Source organism: Symsagittifera roscoffensis, chromosome 6, assembly GCF_963678635.1.
Source record: "Symsagittifera roscoffensis chromosome 6, txSymRosc1.1, whole genome shotgun sequence".
Lineage (NCBI taxonomy): Eukaryota > Metazoa > Xenacoelomorpha > Acoela > Convolutidae > Symsagittifera > Symsagittifera roscoffensis.
Window position 1 is genome coordinate 36,693,928 of NC_087067.1, and position 24,296 is coordinate 36,718,223.

The 24,296-nt window shown below is 34.3% G+C and overlaps 1 protein-coding gene across 1 annotated transcript in view; it reads right to left on the reverse strand.

The window, feature by feature from the left end:
- Nucleotides 1-24,296, reverse strand: part of LOC134847639 (77 kDa echinoderm microtubule-associated protein-like) — a 49,835-nt gene that overhangs the window by 23,315 nt on the left and 2,224 nt on the right. The window contains exons 2-14 of the mRNA XM_063864792.1: nucleotides 21,487-21,528; nucleotides 21,254-21,279; nucleotides 21,159-21,185; nucleotides 21,031-21,087; nucleotides 20,298-20,574; nucleotides 19,922-20,003; nucleotides 19,599-19,700; nucleotides 19,273-19,374; nucleotides 18,240-18,470; nucleotides 18,004-18,103; nucleotides 17,402-17,568; nucleotides 16,959-17,087; nucleotides 16,443-16,562 (exon numbers count right to left, since the gene is read on the reverse strand). Of these exons, the coding sequence (XP_063720862.1) occupies nucleotides 16,443-16,562; nucleotides 16,959-17,087; nucleotides 17,402-17,568; nucleotides 18,004-18,103; nucleotides 18,240-18,470; nucleotides 19,273-19,374; nucleotides 19,599-19,700; nucleotides 19,922-20,003; nucleotides 20,298-20,574; nucleotides 21,031-21,087; nucleotides 21,159-21,185; nucleotides 21,254-21,279; nucleotides 21,487-21,528 (1,462 nt within the window). The remainder of the gene's footprint in view (nucleotides 1-16,442; nucleotides 16,563-16,958; nucleotides 17,088-17,401; nucleotides 17,569-18,003; nucleotides 18,104-18,239; nucleotides 18,471-19,272; nucleotides 19,375-19,598; nucleotides 19,701-19,921; nucleotides 20,004-20,297; nucleotides 20,575-21,030; nucleotides 21,088-21,158; nucleotides 21,186-21,253; nucleotides 21,280-21,486; nucleotides 21,529-24,296) is intronic.

The following is a 24,296-nucleotide window of genomic DNA, read 5'->3' on the forward strand; positions in this document are numbered from 1 at the left end:
TCAAAGTGTATTATTTAATTATTCTCTCTCTTCAAACTTCTAATTCCGAAAAAAAAGATTTTGTTTGCGAGTGATCAACGTAATATGTTATAGCTCGAGAACAAAGTCAGTCAATTGAATGCCACTGTGATTGAACTCGATGGACAACTTGCCATTGGGCAACAAAAGAATTCAATTAACGAGGAAGCACTGGCTGAACTGTTTGCATTGACTGCAGATCACACATCTGAGATCAAAAAAATCACTTTTGATATTGAATTCCAGAGAGTCCGTATTATGCTTGTGGAAAATGAAGTTAAAGTTATTCAACGTGAAATTGGAATTTGAAAAATGATATTGGTAATATCGAAGCAAGATTGGACAGGTTGGAACTACTGGAACAACCTAGGGCCAAGTAATTTATATATCTAATTCTATTCTTTGATAATAATCACTGTAAAGTAATTAGAACTAACTAATCATGATCAATTACTAAACTTATGATAAATTGTAAAGCCGAATTTGTAAAGAGAAGAAAAAATTTAACTTAGAAATCAGTTGCTCTTCATCTCCTTTAACCTCGCGAAAATAGCAGTGTATACTAGATTTTTTGAGACCAGAAAACAATAGACTAAAATTAGGATCGGTATTAGACAAAGAAGTTGCACGAATCTATCCGGCAGAAAAGAGGATAGTAGGACGAATAGACGAGGTACCATATCCAAAATGGCTCTATGAGAAGCAACACGGAGCTAAAATCATCTGGTATGACGAAACTGGTCTCGAGCAGAAACATTTTAACATAAAACTGAAAAACCTTGGTTTGGGAAAAATCAAAAACAAAATCAAGACAAGCCGAAAATAGAATTAGCTTACTTTCACGTCTTAATAAAACTAATCAAGCCGAGCCAATAGTTAAGACTAAACCAGGTCACATCAAAAACGAAACATCTGTAACTGCATCGCAGAGCGACAAAAAGCACACGACGACATTCAGATTGAGAAAACTAATTGTGCAGTCAATGTTCTTATTATTATACAAAATGCCCTAAAAAGGGCAGCCGTAAAAATAACTTAAAAAGACAAATTTTTTAATATTACCAAAATTTACTTTTAGAAAAAGTCAACCCGTCGTAAAACAAAACTGTACCAATCTTAAAAAATCTAAATATGTTTTAGTGTTTGTAAACAGTTTTTGTTTTAAATCATAAATTCAAAAAAAAAATACAAAAAAAAATATTTGAATGAGTAGTTTATATAAATATTTGGTGATTCCTTGTTTTTCGAGGATCATTTCTGTTATTGTTTTTTCTTCACCTGAAACACCAAAAATAACCTTAGGCAACTAATTTGTTTTCAAAACAAGATCATCAAAATCTTTTTTGGATCTTTAACATTTTCCTTACGATTGATTAATTTTTTCGCAAGGCTTAATCTTGCAAATAAATTTTAAACTTAAACTAACTTCATTAGAAATTGGATCTTTGAGTTCTACTTTTACATTCTTCATTTCTATATTTTTCAATAAAATTCTTAACTCAGCTTTATTTTAAGATCAGCTCACCAAAGCTTTCCTTAGATCATTTAAAAAACACAATCTCGCCTCTTAATCCTAAGTCTCTAACAACCCAAAACGTTGAATAACTCTCCAACTTTCACAAACAACCCATGACTAAATGGAAAGTTTCCCGAAAATTACCAAGAAAATTATACAAAACAGTGAAGAGCACCGGTTACTCATCCTTCACTTGAATCCCACCTCTTAACCGACCCAGACCTAAAACAAATCTTAGAACTAGTAGGAACTAAAATAGTATCTAACGATTTTCTTCTCTTCTACGTTTACCTGAACCTTGTGGATAAGTTTACTCTTCTTCAAGCCTTGATATCATATCGATTCCCTTTTAATTAAGTTAAGATTACATAAATGTAAAGAACATCACATTCGTTTGAGAGCAGTAACGAATCGTTCATTTGAACCGATATACTCTCCCTCCAATCCGTCTTGTCTCGGCAAAACGACCTAAGGATTAGGATAACCTCACAAAAAGAGTAAAGAATAACTGTTTATGAAAAAAACTGACATCTGGATTTTGCATCAATGGTTCTAACATTCATGTTACCACCTTACTTAGAAAACGAACTTTCTGATGTTTCAAAAACGACGCTACTTCTAAATCCGACTCGGCAAATATACGAAACCTTGAAACTGTTCGAGATCTACTAAACAATAAAAACAAACAGGTCAACAATCAACGATATTTTTCTGAATTAGAAGTTACAACAGCATCATCTATAAAAAATAAACGGAGAATAAAAAAGACACTTAACAGAAAAACAGTACGATTAATTAGATGGAATCATTTCAAAGACATATTGAAATTTTTATACTAAATGTCATACCGCATACGAAATGATTCAATAGCCTCTATAATAACTCTATTCTCCTAATCGTCATCGGTTCCACTACTGACCCATAAAAAGGACAAGTACAGTTTTGCCATATTCCAATTCTACATTTGTTTCAGAATGGCAAGAGCCCATGCCAACCAGCATTTCCAGAAGTCAGAAATAAAAAGACAGATACTAGTTCCCTTTCTACTAAACCTTTTTATTATAACATCACAATATGGCGTATTCACTATTGAAATTTTAACAACATTTCGAACAAAAAAGCAGGGCAAATTGAAAACAAACGGATGGGAAACAACTCAATTTCTGAAAAGTTGTTGTAGAACACATTCAGAAAATTCAGCATCAAAATTACAACGAGCAACTTCAAAATTCATAAGCGATGTTCTGTCAGTTATCTAAAGTTCTTTTCACAATTCTCAGACTCAATTCACGAGAAACTCCTAGACGTAGATGTTTCACAAAGCATAAAAAGTGGTTAAAAACTATTAGCATCGTTAATAGTAATTTTTTATCCAGTAACAATCCAGAAAACAGAAATTTCGTACATACTCTGATGTAGAAAAAACCTTATCAGATAAGAGATTACGTATAAGACAAAGAATTACATTATCCAACGAATTTTGATATAACGAACGATATTTCTAGTTCAGCTATTCAAACAATCTCAGCTAATAAAAACTATCTAAGAGTAACTACAATAAATTGAGATAACATTCCTTTAAACTATAACACGAAGTTTCACAATACGACAGTAGATAATACCTTAAATTCAACATTTGTAAGCAAACAAGATAATCTGAATGGAACTACAATATTGAAACACAGGGATATTCAAACACCATCACGTTCACCAATGATGAAATTGTTGAAACTCAGCCAGCAACAATACAGCAAACTGTATCACCTATTCATTCAACATTTACAACAAAACATAAGGAAACAAAACCCCGTTCCCGCAAACAGGAATGCAACCAGCGGTTAAGCCAACAGTTTTGTTTAAAACCCACTAATGAATTAGGAATTACATAAGTCAAAAACCCAGAAAGCATTCTGTTATTCATCCAAAATAAACAAAAGGAATTGAATTAGCAAATCAGAACTACGATTGTTTTAGAAAAAAAAAGTTAATCGCCCAATTGCACGACCATTTTTAACACAATGTATCATGAAAACAATTATAATCAATGGTTAACTATGAACTCAAATCAACAATCTGTAAATTTGCATGATAAAAGAAACACTCACAGAGACCGCACTGAAAAAAAATCCATTTTTAAAACAAAATAATAACTACCCAAATATTGAAAAATCTAACCTAAATCTGTCACTTTTTTCAGAAGATTAAGATTACTTCCATCAAATTTAACAACAAAACCATAATCAACTAGAATTTTAATGGAAAAATATTGGTGAGCCAGACGAAATTTATCATAGAGATTTTTTGAACCCTATATAAATACATCAATAAATCAAGCAACAGAACTTAATTTAAGCCAACAAATAACCAGCTAAAAACACAATACCTAATGCATACTCAAGATTAGCAACCAGAAACAATGCCATTAACATTTTATTTACAACAACACGAAAATAGTTGAATCAACAGACAAAAATTACACCAATACGACATAGCGCAATCAGCCCAAATTACGTTGAGTCCAGACCACATAGGTAGATCTTCTATCACCTAAAGCAAACCCCAAATATGTTTCAACATGAAAAGATCTTGAATACCTATATGAAGACTATCTGAACGCTGTTGTAGCCAATTTATAATTCAATGTAGGCCAACAACCAATGAATTCACATCTCATTCAAAAATGGATTTACAGCCGTAAAGCAAATTACACACCATACTCGATGGTGCAGCTCACAAATTGTAATCCAGTTCGACCATAAGAAATCAAATCACATTGAAAACGTTTCACCTGGGAACTCTCAAAAAAGTTTGATCCAGAAAAAAAAACAAGCAACTTTAGAGTTTTATGAAAACAAAAGTCGCTTTGAACTATGAAACGAAATTATAAAACAAACTCGAAACCAAAAGAAACTACAAAACAACTCGCTGTGAGAATAAAAACCCTGGTACAAAGAAATTATTCCCTGAACACCCACAATTACAAAAACACAAAAAGGACACAAATCCTAAGATGCTTTTAGCGCCACAATAAATAAATTAGTACAAAAGAAAAAAGCATCAAATCTATCATCAATTCGCAAACAGGATAACGAGTTCCGCAAATTTGCAGACAAATTAGAACAAGCAGAATTTACAGTAAAGTTAGAAGAAACTTGAAACAAAATGTATCAAAAATTCAAACATTTTCGTCACATATAAAAATAAATTGACTCAGAGTGTGATTTAGCGGAAAAAAAACAGTTCAATTACTTAACATAAGCGGACAGGACCCAGGACTGTAAACCAAAAACAACACGATAAATTAAACAGACCACACAAATACAAAGAACCTAATAAGTCTTTTTATCAAAACTTGAAAAAACATCAAATTTTACCTACTAAAATTATACAAAGTAACAGTAACTCAGCAAAACCGCTACCATCTAGCTATAGTAACAAGAGAAACAATCAAAACATAATATTACTAGAGGAAGTTCCCACTTCGAAAATTTTTAAATCAATTTTCACAAAAGAGATATAGCGTTTCTAATAGCCACAATAGCCAACAGGGATACAATTACCCAATATCAAGTTCAAACACAGGTACTTATTCTTATTATAATACAGTATTTTCATATTCAAACAATAGATTTTTTCAAACGATAGATCAAGAAATTTTTCAAATAACCGCAATAGGAACTAATCAAACAACAGATATAAGAACTACCCTAACAACAGAAATAGGAGCTATTCGAAAGATGATTCAAAACAGTAACTATAACCACAGTTCACATGAAAAATCAAATAAAGACAGAAGTAGAGGCAATAATTGTCAAAATAGATCAACAAGGATTTAGTCGCCATCACCACATAGAAATAATTTACAATGAACGAATAAACAAAACCAAAATAATAGAAAAGCACACCAAAACACTATCGACAGTTTATGCAAGTTTAATCTAAGACGTAGCGGGAATTGTGACCAACGAAACTTCAGAACTTCAAATGAATCAACTACAATGTTAAAGCACTGGCGACGAAAGTCACACCGATAACACATTAGATATTAATATAATAAAAAATGAACATGAATATGAAAACCTCGTTCATTCTGACAACTACCAGAACGAATAGTTTGAGAGTAGGCATCATGAACTAAACACGAATCAAACAACATCTGAAAAATATACCCCCCACATATTGTCGAAAACCATAATAAACTAAACAATGAATGCCAAAAAAACTCCCCCAAAAAGCGTCCAAATAAAAAAGTACACTGATCTCAGCTACTACTGATCAAGTTCCCGAATCTGAACACAGTTTGAACAACCAGAGAAAAATTTTCAATCAAATTTCCACTTTTTCTATTCGCGACTACCTTTCAATCTGAAAACCAAACCAAAGCTTGAACTAGAACTGCACGTCCTAATTCAAAACCTTCAGATGAAAAACAAGCAACACCTTCATGTTTGACTTTTATTACAATCGTCTTCTACTCAATACAAAAATCAACCATATTTAATGACTTCAGACCCCAGAAATCCCCCCTAAAAATAAAGAAAATTTGCCTAAAAAACTCTCCTATATTTTACAAGATCTTTCAGCCTGAAGTAATCTACTGCACGAAGATCTTTGGTGTTTCTATAAATCAAAACACGAATTAGCAACATAATCTCAAACCGTTCAGACTGGTTTTCAACAAAACTTTCCTTTATCTAACTCACTTGTCGAAAATTAAGGAACAATTCAACCCCACACGCTACAACTCCGAAAAATTCAGGAAAATTTCGGTAAATTGAAATCACTTCTCGAATGCTCACTTTCAAATCAGTTGTTCATCTTTTTAATTGAAACCTAATAAGTTTAATTCAATTCCTACCAACTTTTTCTATATAAATTTTTGCCATTTTTTTTAACTGACACCTTGGAATTTATAATAGTAAATGTTCTGGTTTTGTTATTCAATTTGCCAATTTCTACGTTTCATCGCGAACCTATATTTCCCCTCTCTCCAACCCTAGACCGCCTAATCCGGTACGACATTAACCAATACCTTTTCTCCTGATACTTTTTGCAATCTCCCCGACTGTAATAGCTGCCTGATATTAGCACTTCATAAATTTCTCAAAAAAGCAATAATTGCCCTAAAAGTAGCTATAATTTTGATAATCAGTTTTGTCAAAGACTACTAACAAGAACATATTTTTTCTTAAATTTAACTGACAAATAAACAAAAATATGTATTAAGGTTGCTAATCAAACCTCAAAAACAGATTCCCCATTTGTCAACCCATCCCAAAAACCTGACCAAAATCCATGCACAGTCAATAAATCAAACATACAGCCAACGCATAAAAAATATCTACCTTTGTCAGAACCACTTACCCATGCACGTCACAACGCAACTCTACGCACATTTAAATAAACCACAATACGAACCGACATTTAATCTCTAACCACCATTATCACAAGACATAAACCGATTTCGACATCAATCGACAGACAAATTGTTCACTTACGACCTAAAAGAAGTTTAGCTACACCACGAGTATTCAATTCAGCATACCCTCGTTACCTGCTTCATCCACTTCTTTAATCCTACCAACTTGCTTAACATCGGACTAACTTGGTTCAACTCCAACCTCTGAACAAATAAGAAAAAACCCATTCAACACCCCAACCTCGTCATACAGACTTCTGTATTGGATGAACTACACAATTCCCCACGGCTAACCAAGCCTAGCTAACAAAGCAATCGAGAATTTTTCTGGTGAAATTTTATCAACTCTACCAGAAACACTTTTCTATCAGTAACGAGTACGAGTATCTCATCGCTAAATACTTTTCCCACAAATTTCCAACAACGTCTGAATGACATATATCAAAACACACAAAATATACTAAATACTCAAACAACAAAATACCAAAAAAACCTTACGCCTATTTTGCATCACCTTCGTAGCACTTCTTCCTGTATTCAGTCAACATCTAGATAGCATCCGTTTCCACAGTTGGGCCTTAAATAGATTACAATATAGACACGATAATCTGAAAGATATACACGATCCTAATTTTCAAATATTATCTCAACAAATTCTGGTGCTTGAAGTCAAAAAAAAATAAAACTGATTTAACTTACATATCACTCATTACCACTACCTCAACCAGACAAAAGGCACAATCTTTGCCTCCTCACTTTGTTTGTTAAGAACTAATTTACAAATACGACAGATACACTAAAAAGACCACTGGATATACATCTTCTTACAATCCATTTTCAGGACTGTCATGCACATGTGTTTTTTTGTTTTTGTAATCATTTAATATTTTTTACCTTCTCGCTCATTTCGAGCCAATAGTTCAAGACAACCCATTTCCACGTACAGGAAAACAAGATCTCCTAGTGACACAATTTGATTGTCAAGACAATCAACAAAAAAAACATCGCATAAAAATCTGCGAAAAAACATGTAACATAAGGTGAAACAGAACAACAAGCAGTCAAAATAACCAATGTCATGGCTACACTTTGCTGCAAGGCCCGCGCTTTATTCATTGTAGACCATATAATCAGAGAAAAGTTCTCTCAAAAGAAAGTACAATATACACAATTTCAGAAGAAAACAAAAAAGACTAGATCTTGAAAGATTTTACCGAAGCAAAATTGAAAGACTACTACATCTCAATCCTTAGGGCTGGAAAAGGGAAATTAATCAAATAAAATTAGTTCAAAACTAAGAAAAAACCCGAACGCTTGTAAATTTTCAATTTTTTCTGAACTCAACACATCAGCATCAACTTGAACAAACTCAAGGCCATATAAAACTCGACAAAAAATAACCGAACCATGGCACACACGTTAAATTAGCCTATGATCTCTACCATAAAACAAGATATCTCCTTTTGGAATAAATGAATCATCAAATTGTAAAGCTAGCACGAAAATAACTGGATAGTAAGAACTAATAATTTTTGATTGGAAAAATTTCAAACTAGTCTTATAAACACTAATGTAGATTATGCATATCAAGTTATCCGCAAAATTCTTCAAAATGATCAAGGATTTTGCTACCCCACAACTCGCACACAGGGAACCCTTGTTTGCACCCTTTTTCAAGTACCTAAAATTCAAGCAAGAATGATTAAATTTCACAAAAAAAATCTTTCAAAGAATCTATGCCAATTGACCAAGTACAACCTCATAGAAAAGTCTAAGCTGCAAGTCGTTAAAAAAAAATGAAGGAATTGAGAACATATTTACAATTTTTCAATTATACCGAGAAACAAAATTCGCATGTAAGTATTAGAAACCACTAAATAAAACCCAATATTCCGAAATCTTAATTGAATACGAAAAAATGGAAAACTCATAAATTTCGAACACACCACAAATCAAAACAAAGACAATGAAAAACCATAAAACTGGCTTCTCAGATGTCTACAAGCCAGATTAGATTTGATATTTTAAAGATAAAAAAATCTTCATTTAACCAAATGGAGAAAAATTGCGCCCGTAAGACAATTCTCCAATCAAAACTTTTAGTCTTCTTCACATCAAAAATGAATTACTAGCCTTTTTACTATGGCCTTATTACATTCTAGAACCATTGACTGTCTTATGCGCATTGTTTAACTTCATTGGTCTTTTTTATTTTCTTTTCTTAAAGAAACCTACAACACATGTGCAATGCATACACAAGTCAACCAACAAGCCAGTGTAGCAAGCATGTAAGTCACCGAAATTTTAAAAGAATTTTCTTTACCTCAATTAATAAAATAGCACTAGACGCGCAATTTATTGAATACAAAAAACTATCAACAAAACGAAACACATAAAAGACTCCAAAAAACAACACACACGCCACCACATTTATACAATTTATCAAATCATAATCATTTACAAAACAACGCACAAAGAAGTGATAAAACCCAATTTCCTTAACGTCACAATTTCATCAGAACAATCGCGGTCCCATCTCAATGTTAAATATCAGCCACAAAATACTGAAAAAAAACATCTGAGAACAAAATTCAAAAACTTCTCACAGTTAAGTATTGTTCTCAAAACAACAATGATTTTAGTCCACGATGATCCGCCAATATGGATCTAAACGTCGTTTTCTCCGCTTATTCTTCCTGTTTCTAGCATTAAAAACGATGTCATTTCCGATCTCACTTCTTCTTAGCTGCCAGTGTTCAATTCCTATTTTTCAAATTTTTTACCCAACTCCTTATCTTAGATGCACTCTTACGATTCTATAAACCAGCCACCGACACTTGATGAACTTCATAATCGAGTCCCACTACTAACTTCTCATAACCAAGTTTTTCCCCCAAAAAATCCCACAGTCTCAGTAATAAACCTCTCCACTCCCAGTTCCTTTTATTTTGATGTAATCCCGAACCCTTCTCCTCTCTTCAGTACTGTACCTGATACCAAAGCCTTATGACAATTGACTAAATAGAACACGACCTAGACGACTTATCAAACACCAGCAACATGTTCAATATTTTGACCAACAAATTACAATTCCTCAACTAACGCACTCAGCATCACCCTATCCATCCGTAATACTCCCACCCGTGCACAATGCATCTTCACGAAACTAAAGTACCCCACTGACCCACCTCAAATCTTAACCAACGGACCATCATCATGACGACTCCTCCGATGCAACCACCCTAGACACACTAACACTTCTAACTCCTTGCATGAAAAGCTCACCTTTTCCCCAAAAACGACGATAACAATAACGAACTCCAAAGCCAACTCAACTCCCTCGTTGATCTAGACTCCCTTGTCCTTATCTTCTCGTGATAGATTTTTTTACAATTTCACTAGTCTTTAAAATTAAAGACTAGTGAAATTCGTCAAGCTGAGTCAGTAAGTGGTCGTCTCAGCATTCCAATGTGCCAAAAAACGGACTCTGGTCATAAGACAGAGAATTTTATAAAACCTTACTGCATCAACTAACTAACGCAATACAGATTGTTCTAATGTTGGATTATCGTATGATCCTATTCGATTTATTGCACAAAAATCTAACCAATTTTTAATCACACACTACCACCACACAGTAATATGCTATTTGGAAGAATCACATTGTCATACAGATCCAGCACTTATTTCACAAGAAACAGATATTTGTTATTAAAACCGATTTTATTTTTGACCTAGATAGAAGTAACAAAAAATTTGACTAAGTAATTGATCACGCACTACAGAAACTAAGGCATACGAACCTTATTTCACTAAATTTGATTATTTTCAACTTACCTTCAACTTTTTCGTCCTAAAAGAACGCAAAATCAGCTGCTCGCATGAAGTTATACTGATAACAAAAATAACTCACACGCACACTCAATATCGCTTCATACACAGACTCTTCATTCAAGTTTCCCCTCACAAAATCCTCATCACCGATAAATTTAAGTAATTTGAAAAATTCCTCACCCTATTTTCTCAAATTTTATTACTGTAATAAAACCACTAACCTGCACGGCATCCTTAGTAATTATGATCCAGTGCGTCAAATCTACAATTTTGCCCCCTCTCAAACAATTTCCCACTGACGATTCCCGCCCCATTCTCAACCGACTCTGGTCTTAACTGTAAGACAGAGAATTTTATAAAACCTTACTGCATCAACTAACTAACGCAATACAGATTGTTCTAATGTTGGATTATCGTATGATCCTATTCGATTTATTGCACAAAAATCTAACCAATTTTTAATCACACACTACCACCACACAGTAATTTGCTATTTGGAAGAATCACATTGTCATACAGATCCAGCACTTATTTCACAAGAAACAGATATTTGTTATTAAAACCGATTTTATTTTTGACCTAGATAGAAGTAACAAAAAATTTGACTAAGTAATTGATCACGCACTACAGAAACTAAGGCATACGAACCTTATTTCACTAAATTTGATTATTTTCAACTTACCTTCAACTTTTTCGTCCTAAAAGAACGCAAAATCAGCTGCTCGCATGAAGTTATACTGATAACAAAAATAACTCACACGCACACTCAATATCGCTTCATACACAGACTCTTCATTCAAGTTTCCCCTCACAAAATCCTCATCACCGATAAATTTAAGTAATTTGAAAAATTCCTCACCCTATTTTCTCAAATTTTATTACTGTAATAAAACCACTAACCTGCACGGCATCCTTAGTAATTATGATCCAGTGCGTCAAATCTACAATTTTGCCCCCTCTCAAACAATTTCCCACTGACGATTCCCGCCCCATTCTCAACCCGCATGAAAACATCCAGCCTTTAGAATTTTACTTCTAGAAAACATTCGCAATGTAAAAGTTAACCACAATCTCTAAATTTTCTTTCAAAGTACTCACCATTAATTCGCAGTAACTCAAGATTAAATTAAACTCATCCGAGCACTTAAACTTCCCTGGCCACTCTTAAGATATAAAAAAGTAATTATCAAGCTTGCAAAGCTCCTTTTGCAACTACCCACGATTGAAAATAACCTTCCTAATGGATTTTTTTTATTCAATTTTGACTAATTATTCTCAAAAATTTTGTCCCCTATTTCTTCACTTCTGTTTCACCAACTTTTCTCTAAGTTTCACCAATTATTTGTACAAGCACAAAACAAAATAAAAAACTAAGTTTAAGGGTAAAAACTCCAAAAATAAAATTAACTACTGGCCGTAAAATCTCGAAATGAAAAAAAAACTTGCAACACAGCAAAAATTAAATTAAAACACGCAGTAACACTTCTATACAATGATTTAAATTAATAATGAGTAAAAATTAGGATACAAACACTCTTCCAGTATTTCGCGTATCTCTCCACTATGATAATTGTAAGCAAATGATTTTGTAGGTTGTCAAATTAACTGACAACAACTTTAACACGCTTTTACACGTTTCAAACTTTTCTTAAGCCCGGTTGGAAGAAGGAATTAAAACTAAGCCTAAATAACCAGCCAGTATCGCAGCAAAGGCATCCATTGAACATGAACAATAGCACGCTCGATATTGAATTCCGAGAACGGATTCTAGTCTTTGACGTTTCACACAGAGAAGTCAAACCCTATCTCGCTATATGATCAATAAGTAGTCGAGAATGCACGTAGTCTCGCTCTACTTCACGAAATCGACACATAATTAGTAGGAGTCTGCAACCTCGATACGATCTTCTAGCTCATTACTAATCTCTTGAATCTCTATCTCTCCCGGCAACAAGTACTTCACTGACAACGAGCAACTGCCACTCTTCGCTAAAAATTTAGAAAACACCCCATCCATCCTTCACAAGAAAACTTTGATTCAAAAACTTCCTAAGCCCCGGATGGGAGAAAATCACTTTAAAACAAGTATTTTATATATTCAATTGTTTTCTTTGATAATTATCACTGTTACGGATTTAGAACTAACCAATCATGGTCCATTAAAAAAACTTATGATAAATTGTAAAGCTGGAACTCTTTATAGTTTCAGTCAGAGAAAAAATAATATATTTTAGAAAGCAGTTGCTCTTCGTCTACTCTAACTTCGCATGACTACCGGTATATACTACTTCTAGTGAGACTAAGAAATACAAGAGTAAGTTTTCGATAGGTATTAGACAAGAAGTCTGAAATAGGATTAGATAAGTGACGCACAGACTGTGTATTTTATTCGAAATTGCTCTGTGAGAAGGCCACCCCGCACTTGAACTCAATCTTACAAAATCAATCAATTCTGACAGCTTAGAAAAATGATTGCATTCTGAACTATTTAACCTAAACAAACTATAATTAATGTTTCTCACGAAAGCAACCAGTTTTGTAAAGTACCGAAAAATAGTTTATAATCTAATCAATTTCACCTCAATTTTGACTAATCTATTCAAGATATAGTTTCAAGGAAACACAGCTGCAACAAATGATAATTTCAGGGTAAATTCAACTTCTTTGCCAGAATTACTGCACTAAAAGTCACTGAAAAAAAACGTTCATTCAAAGAAAAGGTGTGTCTCTAGACAAGTTTGTGTTTTTTGAGTGCAATAATCAGAATGAAAGGTTTTTTTTGCGGTTTCTACAGCCTATCTTTGTCTCCTTATGAAATGATACACTACGCTGATCGAAATCGTAAAAAATGAAAAAAGAAGAGATTGAAGAGCACTCGAGCAGAGCTAGCTTATTGTCAGAAGAGTTGAAAGTAACTAGAAAAAAATCTAAAAATTAAACAGGCGAAACTTCGCTTCGCAAACACCAGCGAGAACACGAGAGAAAGCAGCGCTAAAAAGAGTAATGAAAAAGTAGAAAAAGCTTCGAATTAAAATTTTTTTAAAATCGTTTACGTATCCGATTCGATCTGCGATCTAAAAATTAAGAGTCTCACGCACTCAACAACTCAACCGTGTATGTTTAACTAATCACAAACACTAGCCACAAATAAAGCGGGAAACAGATGCCATGAAGTTCTAATGCTGCATATTTGCAAGTTCGCTTTCAAAACGAAGGTTCGTACTAATACACTACAGTTCCCATGCCATAATTGTAATAAACTCTAGCAAAAAAAGTGAAGAACAAAATCAAACAAGTTAAAAAAAACGCGATTTATATAAATAACAGTCAATTTTAAGATCAAAAATTCTACCCGCATTTTAAAAAAATAAAATAAAAGAAAAATTTTACAATTTTCTGAAAAATACAAAGGTAATTATGGGTTCTTTAGTTTCGGGAAAGCTACAGTGAAAGGAAAAGATTGAAGCAAGATAAGCGCATTATCAGGGAACCGGGGAAACATTCACAAAGCTAAACACACAAACACACACACAGAGAAGCACACAGATAAAGACATAGATTTGATTAACAGAGAGACGAAGCTGCGGAACGCAAACAAAAGCAAGGAAAATGGAAACAAGATATCTAAAAAGGCAAAACGAAGTGAAATAAGGAAAAGATTAAAAATACACCTTCAAGTTTCTTTGTTGAGACCAGGAGTATCAAGTTTTCAAATCTGCTCCACAGTTGCCTTTAATTTTTTTAAAAATAGCAACCAGCAAAGGAGCTACAATTTTTATCAAACTGCCAATGTTATGCAGCAAAAACTCGACCAAAAAATATATATTTTTTAATGTTCCGGCTTTGAATATGCGACCTGTTGGTAAGGAGTTCACGTCCTCGAATCTGCGCTACGCCCGCTTTGAAGTGAACAAACTAGTGGCCCAGCGAATGCTAGATAAATCTACAAAACTTAACCTACCTACATTAAATTTTTCATCTACCATCTACATCTATAATTTTTAATCATATATTGTACTGATATGGAGAAAAGTGGTTCTCATAGTTTCAAAAGTTGAACTTTACGCTAAATCCTAGAGTTTCTCTGCTTAAGTAGATTAACCGCCTAATTAAAGGAGAAAACAGCTACTCCCTCTTTCAATTGAAGTCGTCATCTATAATTTGACCAGGCAGCTTACAAAAAAGCAAAAAGATTCCAAAAATCGATCAAAGTTTCAAAAAAGTGACTTTTAACAAATCCATAATTTTTTCTCTTCTAAAGCATGAAACTTTCTTCTGCTTGCTACATCCGAATTTTCAGATTTGGGATTTTCGCACCATGAATTTCTAGGTTGAACCCTTAATATCAGATTTAGCTAGTTTTTGAGAACAGTGACGATAGGACTTTTTCCGAAATCCATTTCAATTTTTCTACAAAAAAAAACAGGGAAAAAAGATTAAGCTAGAAAATACTAAACACCGTGATAGTTTTTAATGAACTATCAGTTTCAAAACCAGCAGGTTACATGTGAAAAAGAACTATCTTTCCAAAAAACCGAAAATTTTCAAAAATTGGACACTTTTCAAGGCCATGTCTTTTTTCAAAACGCAGGGCATAGCCGCTTTCTCAGGTAAGGTTCGAGTAACTGTTTTTTTTTGGTTAAACCCTTTATCTCCAATTTGGCAGGGTAATTGTGGAAAAATCAAAAAGTTTTAAAATTAACCTTAGTGTCAAAAAAATGGGCTTGTTTGAGGCCATATCTTTTTTCTAACATTTTTAAGGAATACCCGCTTGAGAAGGGAGATCCCCATAACTTGTTTCTTTTTTATTGAAATCTTCATCTCGGGATTGCGCAATTGTTATTTGAGAAAATTCAAAACAAATAGGTCTAAAATTCTCCTGCTAAAACTTTAGAAGGCCGTAGAACCCGAGATAAGATGAAAAATGATTATTGCGAAAATTTTCATTTTCTGTAAAAGTGCAACAATTTCCAGATATGGCGCAAAACAAAACAAAAAGCAACAAATCCCATATATTTTCCTAACTGATGTTTTTTAAACAGGGCCTTACACTAGCCAAAAACAAAAAAGCAACAACATATGCCATTAGTTTGTTTACAATTAAATAAGATAAATATTCTTAAATTAAAATATACCAAAAGTGCCACCAAGTGAGTGCTTTTACTTGCCATTTAAATTAGAAAAAAAAATAATGTTTGTTTTTTAATAATAAATTCGTAATATTACAATACGCTTTGATGGTGTACTAATGAGCTTGAACTATAATAGGCCTAATAGTTTTCTGCGTTCCACGTCTACTTGTTTTTTTTGTAAATTCTCTTAGTCATTCAAATTGAAACTATAAATGGTGTTTAATTTTAAACTGAACACCCAGGCTAACCACCTTAGCTAAAGGATGAAATTGTCACAATTTTACTCCCCTAAATGATGTCAATTTTCTAGGCTGTTTGTTCTAGGAGTTACCGATAATGGGGTTCTAGGATAATATATCATCCAAAATAGAATCCTGTGGGACAAAACCTCTCTTATTGAAACCCCCAGAACAAATTTACCAAGGAACAGTTTCTCATGGAGCCTTAAAATGTGACAGAAATTTCGTTTATTTTTTGAAGAAAATTAGTTTGTGCGTGAATAAAGTGGCTTGAATGAACATGCCTCTTTGTACCATTCGGCCTGTCTTCTGTTCCAGCAGACGATGAGTTTGTCACTGCCACAAGTCAGGAACTTCTCACTCTCCTGCTCACAACACAGACCCCACAACTCCTTCGAGTGGCCCTGCAAAACTAAGTCATAACACAAACGCTCAACAAATATAAAGTGAAATCCAACCGAATGCCATCTGAGGGGGGACACGAATCCATGGTTTAGTTTAGAAACTGGACTCTAGTGGCCATTTCATTTTGATTGTTGCTATATAACGAACCTGTTATGTTCTTTCTAATAGAATGCAAAAGATCAAATTATACAATCTGCTCCTCTTTTCAAAATGCCAGTTCTATCAAGAACTCATTTTCCATTACGATTATTTTTTATTTACCCTGCATCATATAGTAAGGATCATCGTTGGCCCAGGAAATTCAGCATAATCGATTAAAATCCATGGGTGCTCGGTGCGGGCTCGGACCCAATTTTTTTCTTTATCCAAGTGTCTAATAGTTAAATGAGACTGACCATGGATGCGAATGTGAATTGGATTCTGTCTCTCTCGCTGGTGAGGATGCAGTTCCTGGTGGTGCCTATGAACACTCTTCCACTGCAGTCGAAGGCAATGGTCCGGATGCCACCAACCACGTCCACTATCTAGACAAGGAAAGAACAATCCAACTACACCTGAATGAAACGCCAGGGTTGGGGCATTTCAGATGGAGCTATTTGTATCGGTACTTTTTAAATGAAAATTTTCAATTAAAAAAGGGATGACAATTTATCGAAGCTGAACAAAGCGTTTGCCGAAAATACTTCCACTGCCAAAAGCAAAAAAGCATGAGTTTTTTCTAGAAGTTTGGTAATTTTTCTTTTAAGAAAACTAAGATTTTTTTCAAAAATCAGACACTGATTGATTTAACAAAAATTCATTTTGCATTTGCTCCTATGCTTTTGTAATAAGCTCTTACTCCATTATTGACACTGATCTGATTGAATTCATTCATGTCCATCTGAACTAATATGGGCGACTGTATGCCCCCTAGGAAGAGAGTGTCATTATCATTGGGGTCACACACTATTGCACTGATGGCTCCCTCCAATACCTTCTTGCACGCACGGACCACACGGCCGCTATCTGAAATTATCAAAGAAACATAATTTTAAGAGATTGCTTCATAATTTCTAAAAATACCCGTTAAGTTAAAAGACCGGTTCAAAGTGCACTATGTTCGCGTTAGTTGAAAACTTCGATGTCGCTTGAAGACCGTTCTTCTCGAGCGTTTTTTTTGTCTCTTTGATTATCAAATGGTCCACCATTTAGTAACATGGCTTTAAAATAACTATGAAAACTCAATTGGAAAAATTTACAATTAAATATTGTATCCAAACGAACTTCAATTTGCCTCTACGTGAAGGAGAATGATCTTAAACCAAATTGACTGAAAAAGCGAACCGGAAATCTCCATTCACTCCACGCGATGTATTCATTCAATTATAACTACTGTCCGAAAAGGTTTGTAAATATTAAGATTACTGTCCGAAAAGGTTTGTAAAATTTAAAATTGCTTACATAGATCCCATTGCACCAGGTTTCCGTTGGAGTCCCCACTGACTAGTGACTCATCGGGTAAAAAGGCCACACTCGTCACTTGTTTGGGCTTCTCAACCAGCTGCAACATATGAAAAATAAATACAATCTTTTGCTAGCGAAAAACTTGGAAAGTTCTTTTTTTTTGTCTTGAACAGCTGTTAACTAATAATTAGACGGCATAAAATTAAACGTTGAAAAATATACCCAAAACTTACATCGAAAGTGGCCAGCTGTTTGGATAACTTCAGCTTGCGAAATGAAGGAGTTTCTGGTGTCTCCCCTCCTGAAATTAAATCTCCCCCCTCGTATCTCTCCCCCACCTCTCCCTCTTCCCCATTTGAGGAGTGGGGTCTGACTGTCCAGAAAGAGAGTGTCTCTTTACTGGCCACTACTACCATGCCTCTGCTGGGATGGTACTCCAGAGAGACCACTGTCTCCAGAAACGTCTAAAAACAAAAAAACTTTGGATGCCTTTAACCAGTCTAATTTTCTATCCAAACTACTTTTTTAAGTAGCAATTTTCCGTCACGGAAGTTAAAAAATCCTTTAAAGGGACTCAAAGTATTCTGTTAGATTTAGGAGACTACTAAAATATCAAAATCACGTTGCGATCAGTTTAGTTCATATTGTTTGGTCTTTGGTACTCTAGAAAGACCAATGACGTCAGAAAATTTGGTTAAAACACACCAATTTGGAACATAAAGCCGTGATGTCTTCGCACGACACTATGTTACAGCGTGATTTAGTATTCAGTTCCTCATTACCGGGGTCGAGGTCAGGGACTTATGTTGCGACCATTGCGACTCAAATTAGGTATGTTGCGACCATTTCGAATCAAAATGGGTATGCTGCGAATATGCGCGACCGAAAAGTTTTTACGCGACTTTGCTCGACCCAAAAAAGTATGTTGCTGCTTTGCATGTTTCGATGTGAGTATGTATGTAAGTACTTAGGTGTGGATGAATTGAATGAATTCGATAAAAATCAGAGATTCTAAAATCTGAAAAATTAACATAAGAATAGCCGATTGCTGTGGTAAGTAGCACAGAAGGTTTCGATCACAGTTAAGTTTCTTAATCAAAGTTTTAGTGTTTTCGGTACGCGTGGGTCAGGGACAAAAAAACTTAGTTGAAACAAATAAAGTAAAGCCTTATCAGTCCAGCCAACAGGAGGATTTTTCTCAACAGAACGACGGCGAAGCGGGGCAGTCTATTATTTAATTGCTCCTGCATTTATTGATTATCTCACCGATTCCTGTGCCAGTGGAATGATTGGGTCTTGCTTCCAGTCCCAGATGGTCATGATGTGGTCTATGGACTCGTCTATTGCACACAAATGGATTCCTCCGTCCTACACAGAATATTGTGATACATCAAATACTATACAATTAATTGTATCGTTTATCCTATTTTCTATCTCATTTTTGGGGTTTCAAGCACCGTTTCTTTCAATAGAATTGAAATCGAATTCTGGCAGTCCAATTTCTTTTTTTTGTGTTGTTCATCCGTTTGTGGTTTTTGAAAAAGTGTTGCTTTTCGCATGTCATTCTCAATATAATGTAATACTTTGTGTACCAATTTGGAGAATGTGATGTTGTTGATGCTTTTGTTGAACAAATCTTCTCCTATCACACTCAGTGTCTCCAGTCTGATACTGTTCCATACACGCACATGGGGCTAAAATGGAAAATTCAACGCAATGTAGAAAATTTAAGAGCATCCGTACAATTTCTTAATTAATTTTTATTATCCTTACAATTCCTTCTTTTCAAGCTTTTTTGAAAAAAAAAACAATTGATTGAAAATTTCTATTTCAGTTTTCGGACCAATTGCACTTAGAGACTTTTATATAGTTTCTCCCTCGTTGATTGCCAGTGCTGAATGGAATTCGAACTCACCAGGAAGCTGCCAGTGGGAGTGTCTGCAATTCCGATCCCCTGACCACTCGCAACTGTCACTTTGTCAGGGTGAAGGGCCAAGCTAAACACCAACAGTTGGACTCAACCTAGATTAGCAAGAATTCTTCTGATGGGGCAAGGACGGTTTTTTGTCTTTATTTGAACAACAGTGATTTGAGCATCTTGGAAAATTCTTGGTCGACTTGAAAGGTCGACAAAAAATTTTCGACAACAAACGTCCACGCTCCCCCGCCCCCAAAAATTCTTGCGCTAGCCACTATGACTACAGCCTCCCCCCTCGCCACGCTACTGATCATATCATGACGTAGTTTAGAACAATTCAGTGTGATTAACTTGACTCTGAACGGTTACTGACCTCTTAATTTCAGCGGTGTGTTCCAAATAGTGTCTTTGCGTCAATTCACACGTGTTATGCAACACAACTATAGCCCCTGTGAAATAACATATCTCTCCTGTGCTCATAACATGCAGATTGTTCCGACAGTCCTTCCCTCTGTATCCAAACACCCACTCTACTGTTAAGGTTTCCTCGGGTGCCTCTCCCACAGCATTTAGACGCCCCTTTGTGAACTCATTTGGTCCTTGTAGGTTTATGGATCTGCCTCGTAAATAGAGTCGCGCCAAATTCTCTCCTAGATCAGAAACGTAGACTAATTTTGAGTTTGAAGTAGAATTAAATTATCACTATAAGAGTTTTGAAATGCACACATTTATGTGTTTTAGATGATTTGAAAGACAATTGGAGTTTGGGTAAATGGAATTTGATGAAAGTTTTGCAAAGCAGCAGTTTAACGTATAGCTGAATCACCACAACATTTAATGATAGAAAAAACCGTCTAAGATTAAGTAAATTTATGAATCTATTTGAACCAGTTTAACATAATCACCCCTACCCAGAGCTCAGCAAGTTTCACTTCAAGTTTAAAATCGAGGCGGATATTCCTAGCTTGGTCTATCTGGGCGAGGGGGGATTGGGAGAATGTTAATTTGATCCATCTATTCAAACTAGTTCAGAATAGAGTTTATTTTATCATCATGCAAAACTTTAAGTGAGAAATATGAATGAAGATAACCCAAACCAAGCACACCTTTAGGTCCCCTCCACCGCTTGAACAGCCGTTCTCTGGGGGGTTTGGCAAAGAACCCTAAACCAATCAAGAGGTCAAATTACAATAAGAGATAAATAAGTTATAAATCATATTATTAAGGATCGTACTGGGTGATGCTTTCCAGCGCATGGCAGCTAAAAAAGAAACTTAAAATAATTCAGATCAAAATGAGACGAAAAATTTGATGAAATAATATTGTTACCGCTCTCAGCTGATGGATCCCGTTTGCTAAAACCAAATAAAGGAACTTCATTATATTATTGGAACTGTTATCAATAATGTATAGGAAAATTAATTGTACGCATTATAACTTTTATGCATTAATTATGATTTTTTTGTTTTACTTGTAATTAAAACATTGCATTCTTTGGTGCATATTTCCTTTACTGGCAGCGTGGAATAGAGAAAAAACGAAGTTATTCACAATTAGCTCACCCGATGAGTTTTCTGCGAATCGAACCTCTGATCAGTCCGGCTCTGAAACATAATTATTTGAAAAAAGTAAAAGCAATCATCAAGTTTTGTTTTGATAATTCTACAAAACAAATGACAAAAATTCTTTTCTAATTTCTTTTCTTTTATAGCCTATGCTCTGGATTTCAATGCCTGAAGTCAATTTTTTCCCAAAAAAAATGAATAGTCGGACTATAACTTGTCGGTTTATGTTTTGTCGGCTTAGTTACCACATCACAATTGTTTGCGCTGTAAGCAAATTTCATTTTAGTCTCTGTGTTTTTGATTAACTACTGTAGATTTTTGAATTTACTATTCTTGACAGGCATAGTTTCTTGTTTTTGTTTTTTATTGCTTAGAAAATTTGTTCGGCCTAAACATTTTCGGCTCATGATTTGTCAGTTCAGTGAACTAATTTATTTTGCATCGGCTGAAGGATAAAAAAAATACATTCTTGTTTTGAATAAATCAGGTCGGTTGATAGTATACAAGCTTAAGGCTCGAACTTTTTAATCGGTCTACATTTTTTATGACCACAATTTTCTCACCCAATATTTTTTTTTCATATCAACTGGCGTGTAGCCAAGTGTTGTTGGTTTAGTGAACGCTTGCAAAATTGAAAGCATGTTTGAGCTAGTGAATATGTTTTTCGTCTGTTGTTCTAGGATTGAATCTTACTGTCTAATTGCTAGCTTGGAAGGCTACGCTTTCGTTATTTCAGAACTGATGCGCAGAGTCGTTTCGCATCTGTGTAAAACTAATATTTTCGACAAATTCGACTTTTTGACTAAATGTTTTTGAAGGGATTTTTTACGCGTCTGAAACCAATTGATGCACTCAGCTAAAATCTAAAAAAAGTATTTCACTTCTTATCAATATTATCTTTTAGCAATTCATGAAAAACTGGGAACATATTGAGAGTAAAAATTGAGAGGGTAAGGTTAGAGGGCGGAGTCACGAATAACATGGGGTACTAATATTAATTACACTTGTGAGAGTAAGTATCTTGTGACGGGAACTAGACTTCTCCCCCATGAACAGTTTTTTGAAAGAAATTGAACTTGCTACGTTATTGAACCTTAACAACTTGCAAGAGTCTTTTCACTTTGTCTATAGGTAACACTGTTGTCTTTGCACCCTATGGTCTCGTTCGGTTTTAATCACCGGCTTGACTTGACTTTTTTCAGTATTTATGAAACTGAAAAAAATTTCCCGGGAAAAAGTTAATTGTCGGACTTTCGTTTGTCAGCTTATGCTTTTTCAGTCTAAATGTCACATAACTGGTTCCTCTGATATTTTAGTAATTTTCATTTACTTTCAAGTTTTGCTTACTTACTCCTGTAATCTTTAAATTAACTAGCCTTATATTAGTTTATTTTTTTTTGTTTTTTATTTTTGCTTAAAATTTTTAGTCAGCTTGTCAATTTAATTTATGTCGTTTGAAGGAACGAAATTGATAATTTTAATCAAAGGTAAATTAGGTCTTTAGTGGTTATAAGTTCAAAGTTTTTAAACTAAATCGCTGAGGGTTTTGTTTTGACAACAATTTCTTGTGGCATTCTTTTTGTTTGTAGCTCAATGGTGTCTACTCATGTACATGGCTCAGTGGACGCTCGATAAACTCTTACAATTGATTCAATGCTGATTGCTGGATTTTTGTACTGTTTTCTGAATTTGAAATTTTTGATATTTTCGAGCATAATTTTTCAATTTTTTACCTAGTTGTTTTTATCTCACTGTCTATTTGGTGCTTGCAATGCTACGCTATCGTTGCTTCGCAATTTGTGTAAAACTACTTTTGTGAAAAAAAATTATGGGAGAAAAAAATATATCCAGACTGGTCATTTTGGGATAATTCATGCGCGATATATTTCGTGCTATGAACGCAAAAACGGTAGTACAATCCGGCTCAGAAATCGTTCCAAATGAATTGGGGCATGCAAACTGTTCTAACTAACACGCTAATATATGCTTTAAAATAACCTTATTTGAATATATTCTATTTCAAATTAAAATAGCGCGTAGATGAATGATTCCATCAAACATTTGAAAAAAAATTCTGTAAAATATTTCCATTTTTGTTTAGAAAATGAATCAATTTTTACAAACGAGCTCTACTCCATAGACCTTTAGGGCAGTCTGAACGTTCAAGATGTTGCTTTGATACGAGACTTCTTGTTTGAATGATGTTCGGTTTTATGGTCTCTCTACAAACTGATGCGACTCAAACGCTTTCGAGCACTGAACTTGAGACGATTTTAAATTCTGATGTGATGCCAGTTTTTCAATGAGCACAAAATTAGCACAATTTTGTAGCACCTTCCTTAATTAGTTACCGAGATTAAATCAAATACAAAAAGTATAGTCTAAAATGGACAGCACTTCAGTCAATAAAGCTGAACGCTGATTAAAATGAATGGCTCAGTCAAAATTTGTGGACACAATTTGATAGAACGAGTTTGCTACCAGTTTTCAATAAACAAAAAATTACTTCTGTAGGTTTTTGAGCACCCAGCAATAGAGATTGAAGCCAATACAAAAAGTAAAATTTCTAAACTCATCAAACGTCATCAATTCAGTGAAAAAAACTGAGAGTTGATTTAAAAAACGACTCAACCAAAATTTTAAAGATATTAAAAAAATCCGTAGCGTTCAGGTCATTGTATATGAAAAACAATTAATAAAAAAGAAGACTATGTTTTTAAAATGAACGGTCGTTACATCTTTTTTTAAATACATCCCTTTTTAATGACAAAACTAATTCAATTTTATTTTGAATCAGGGCCTCCTGA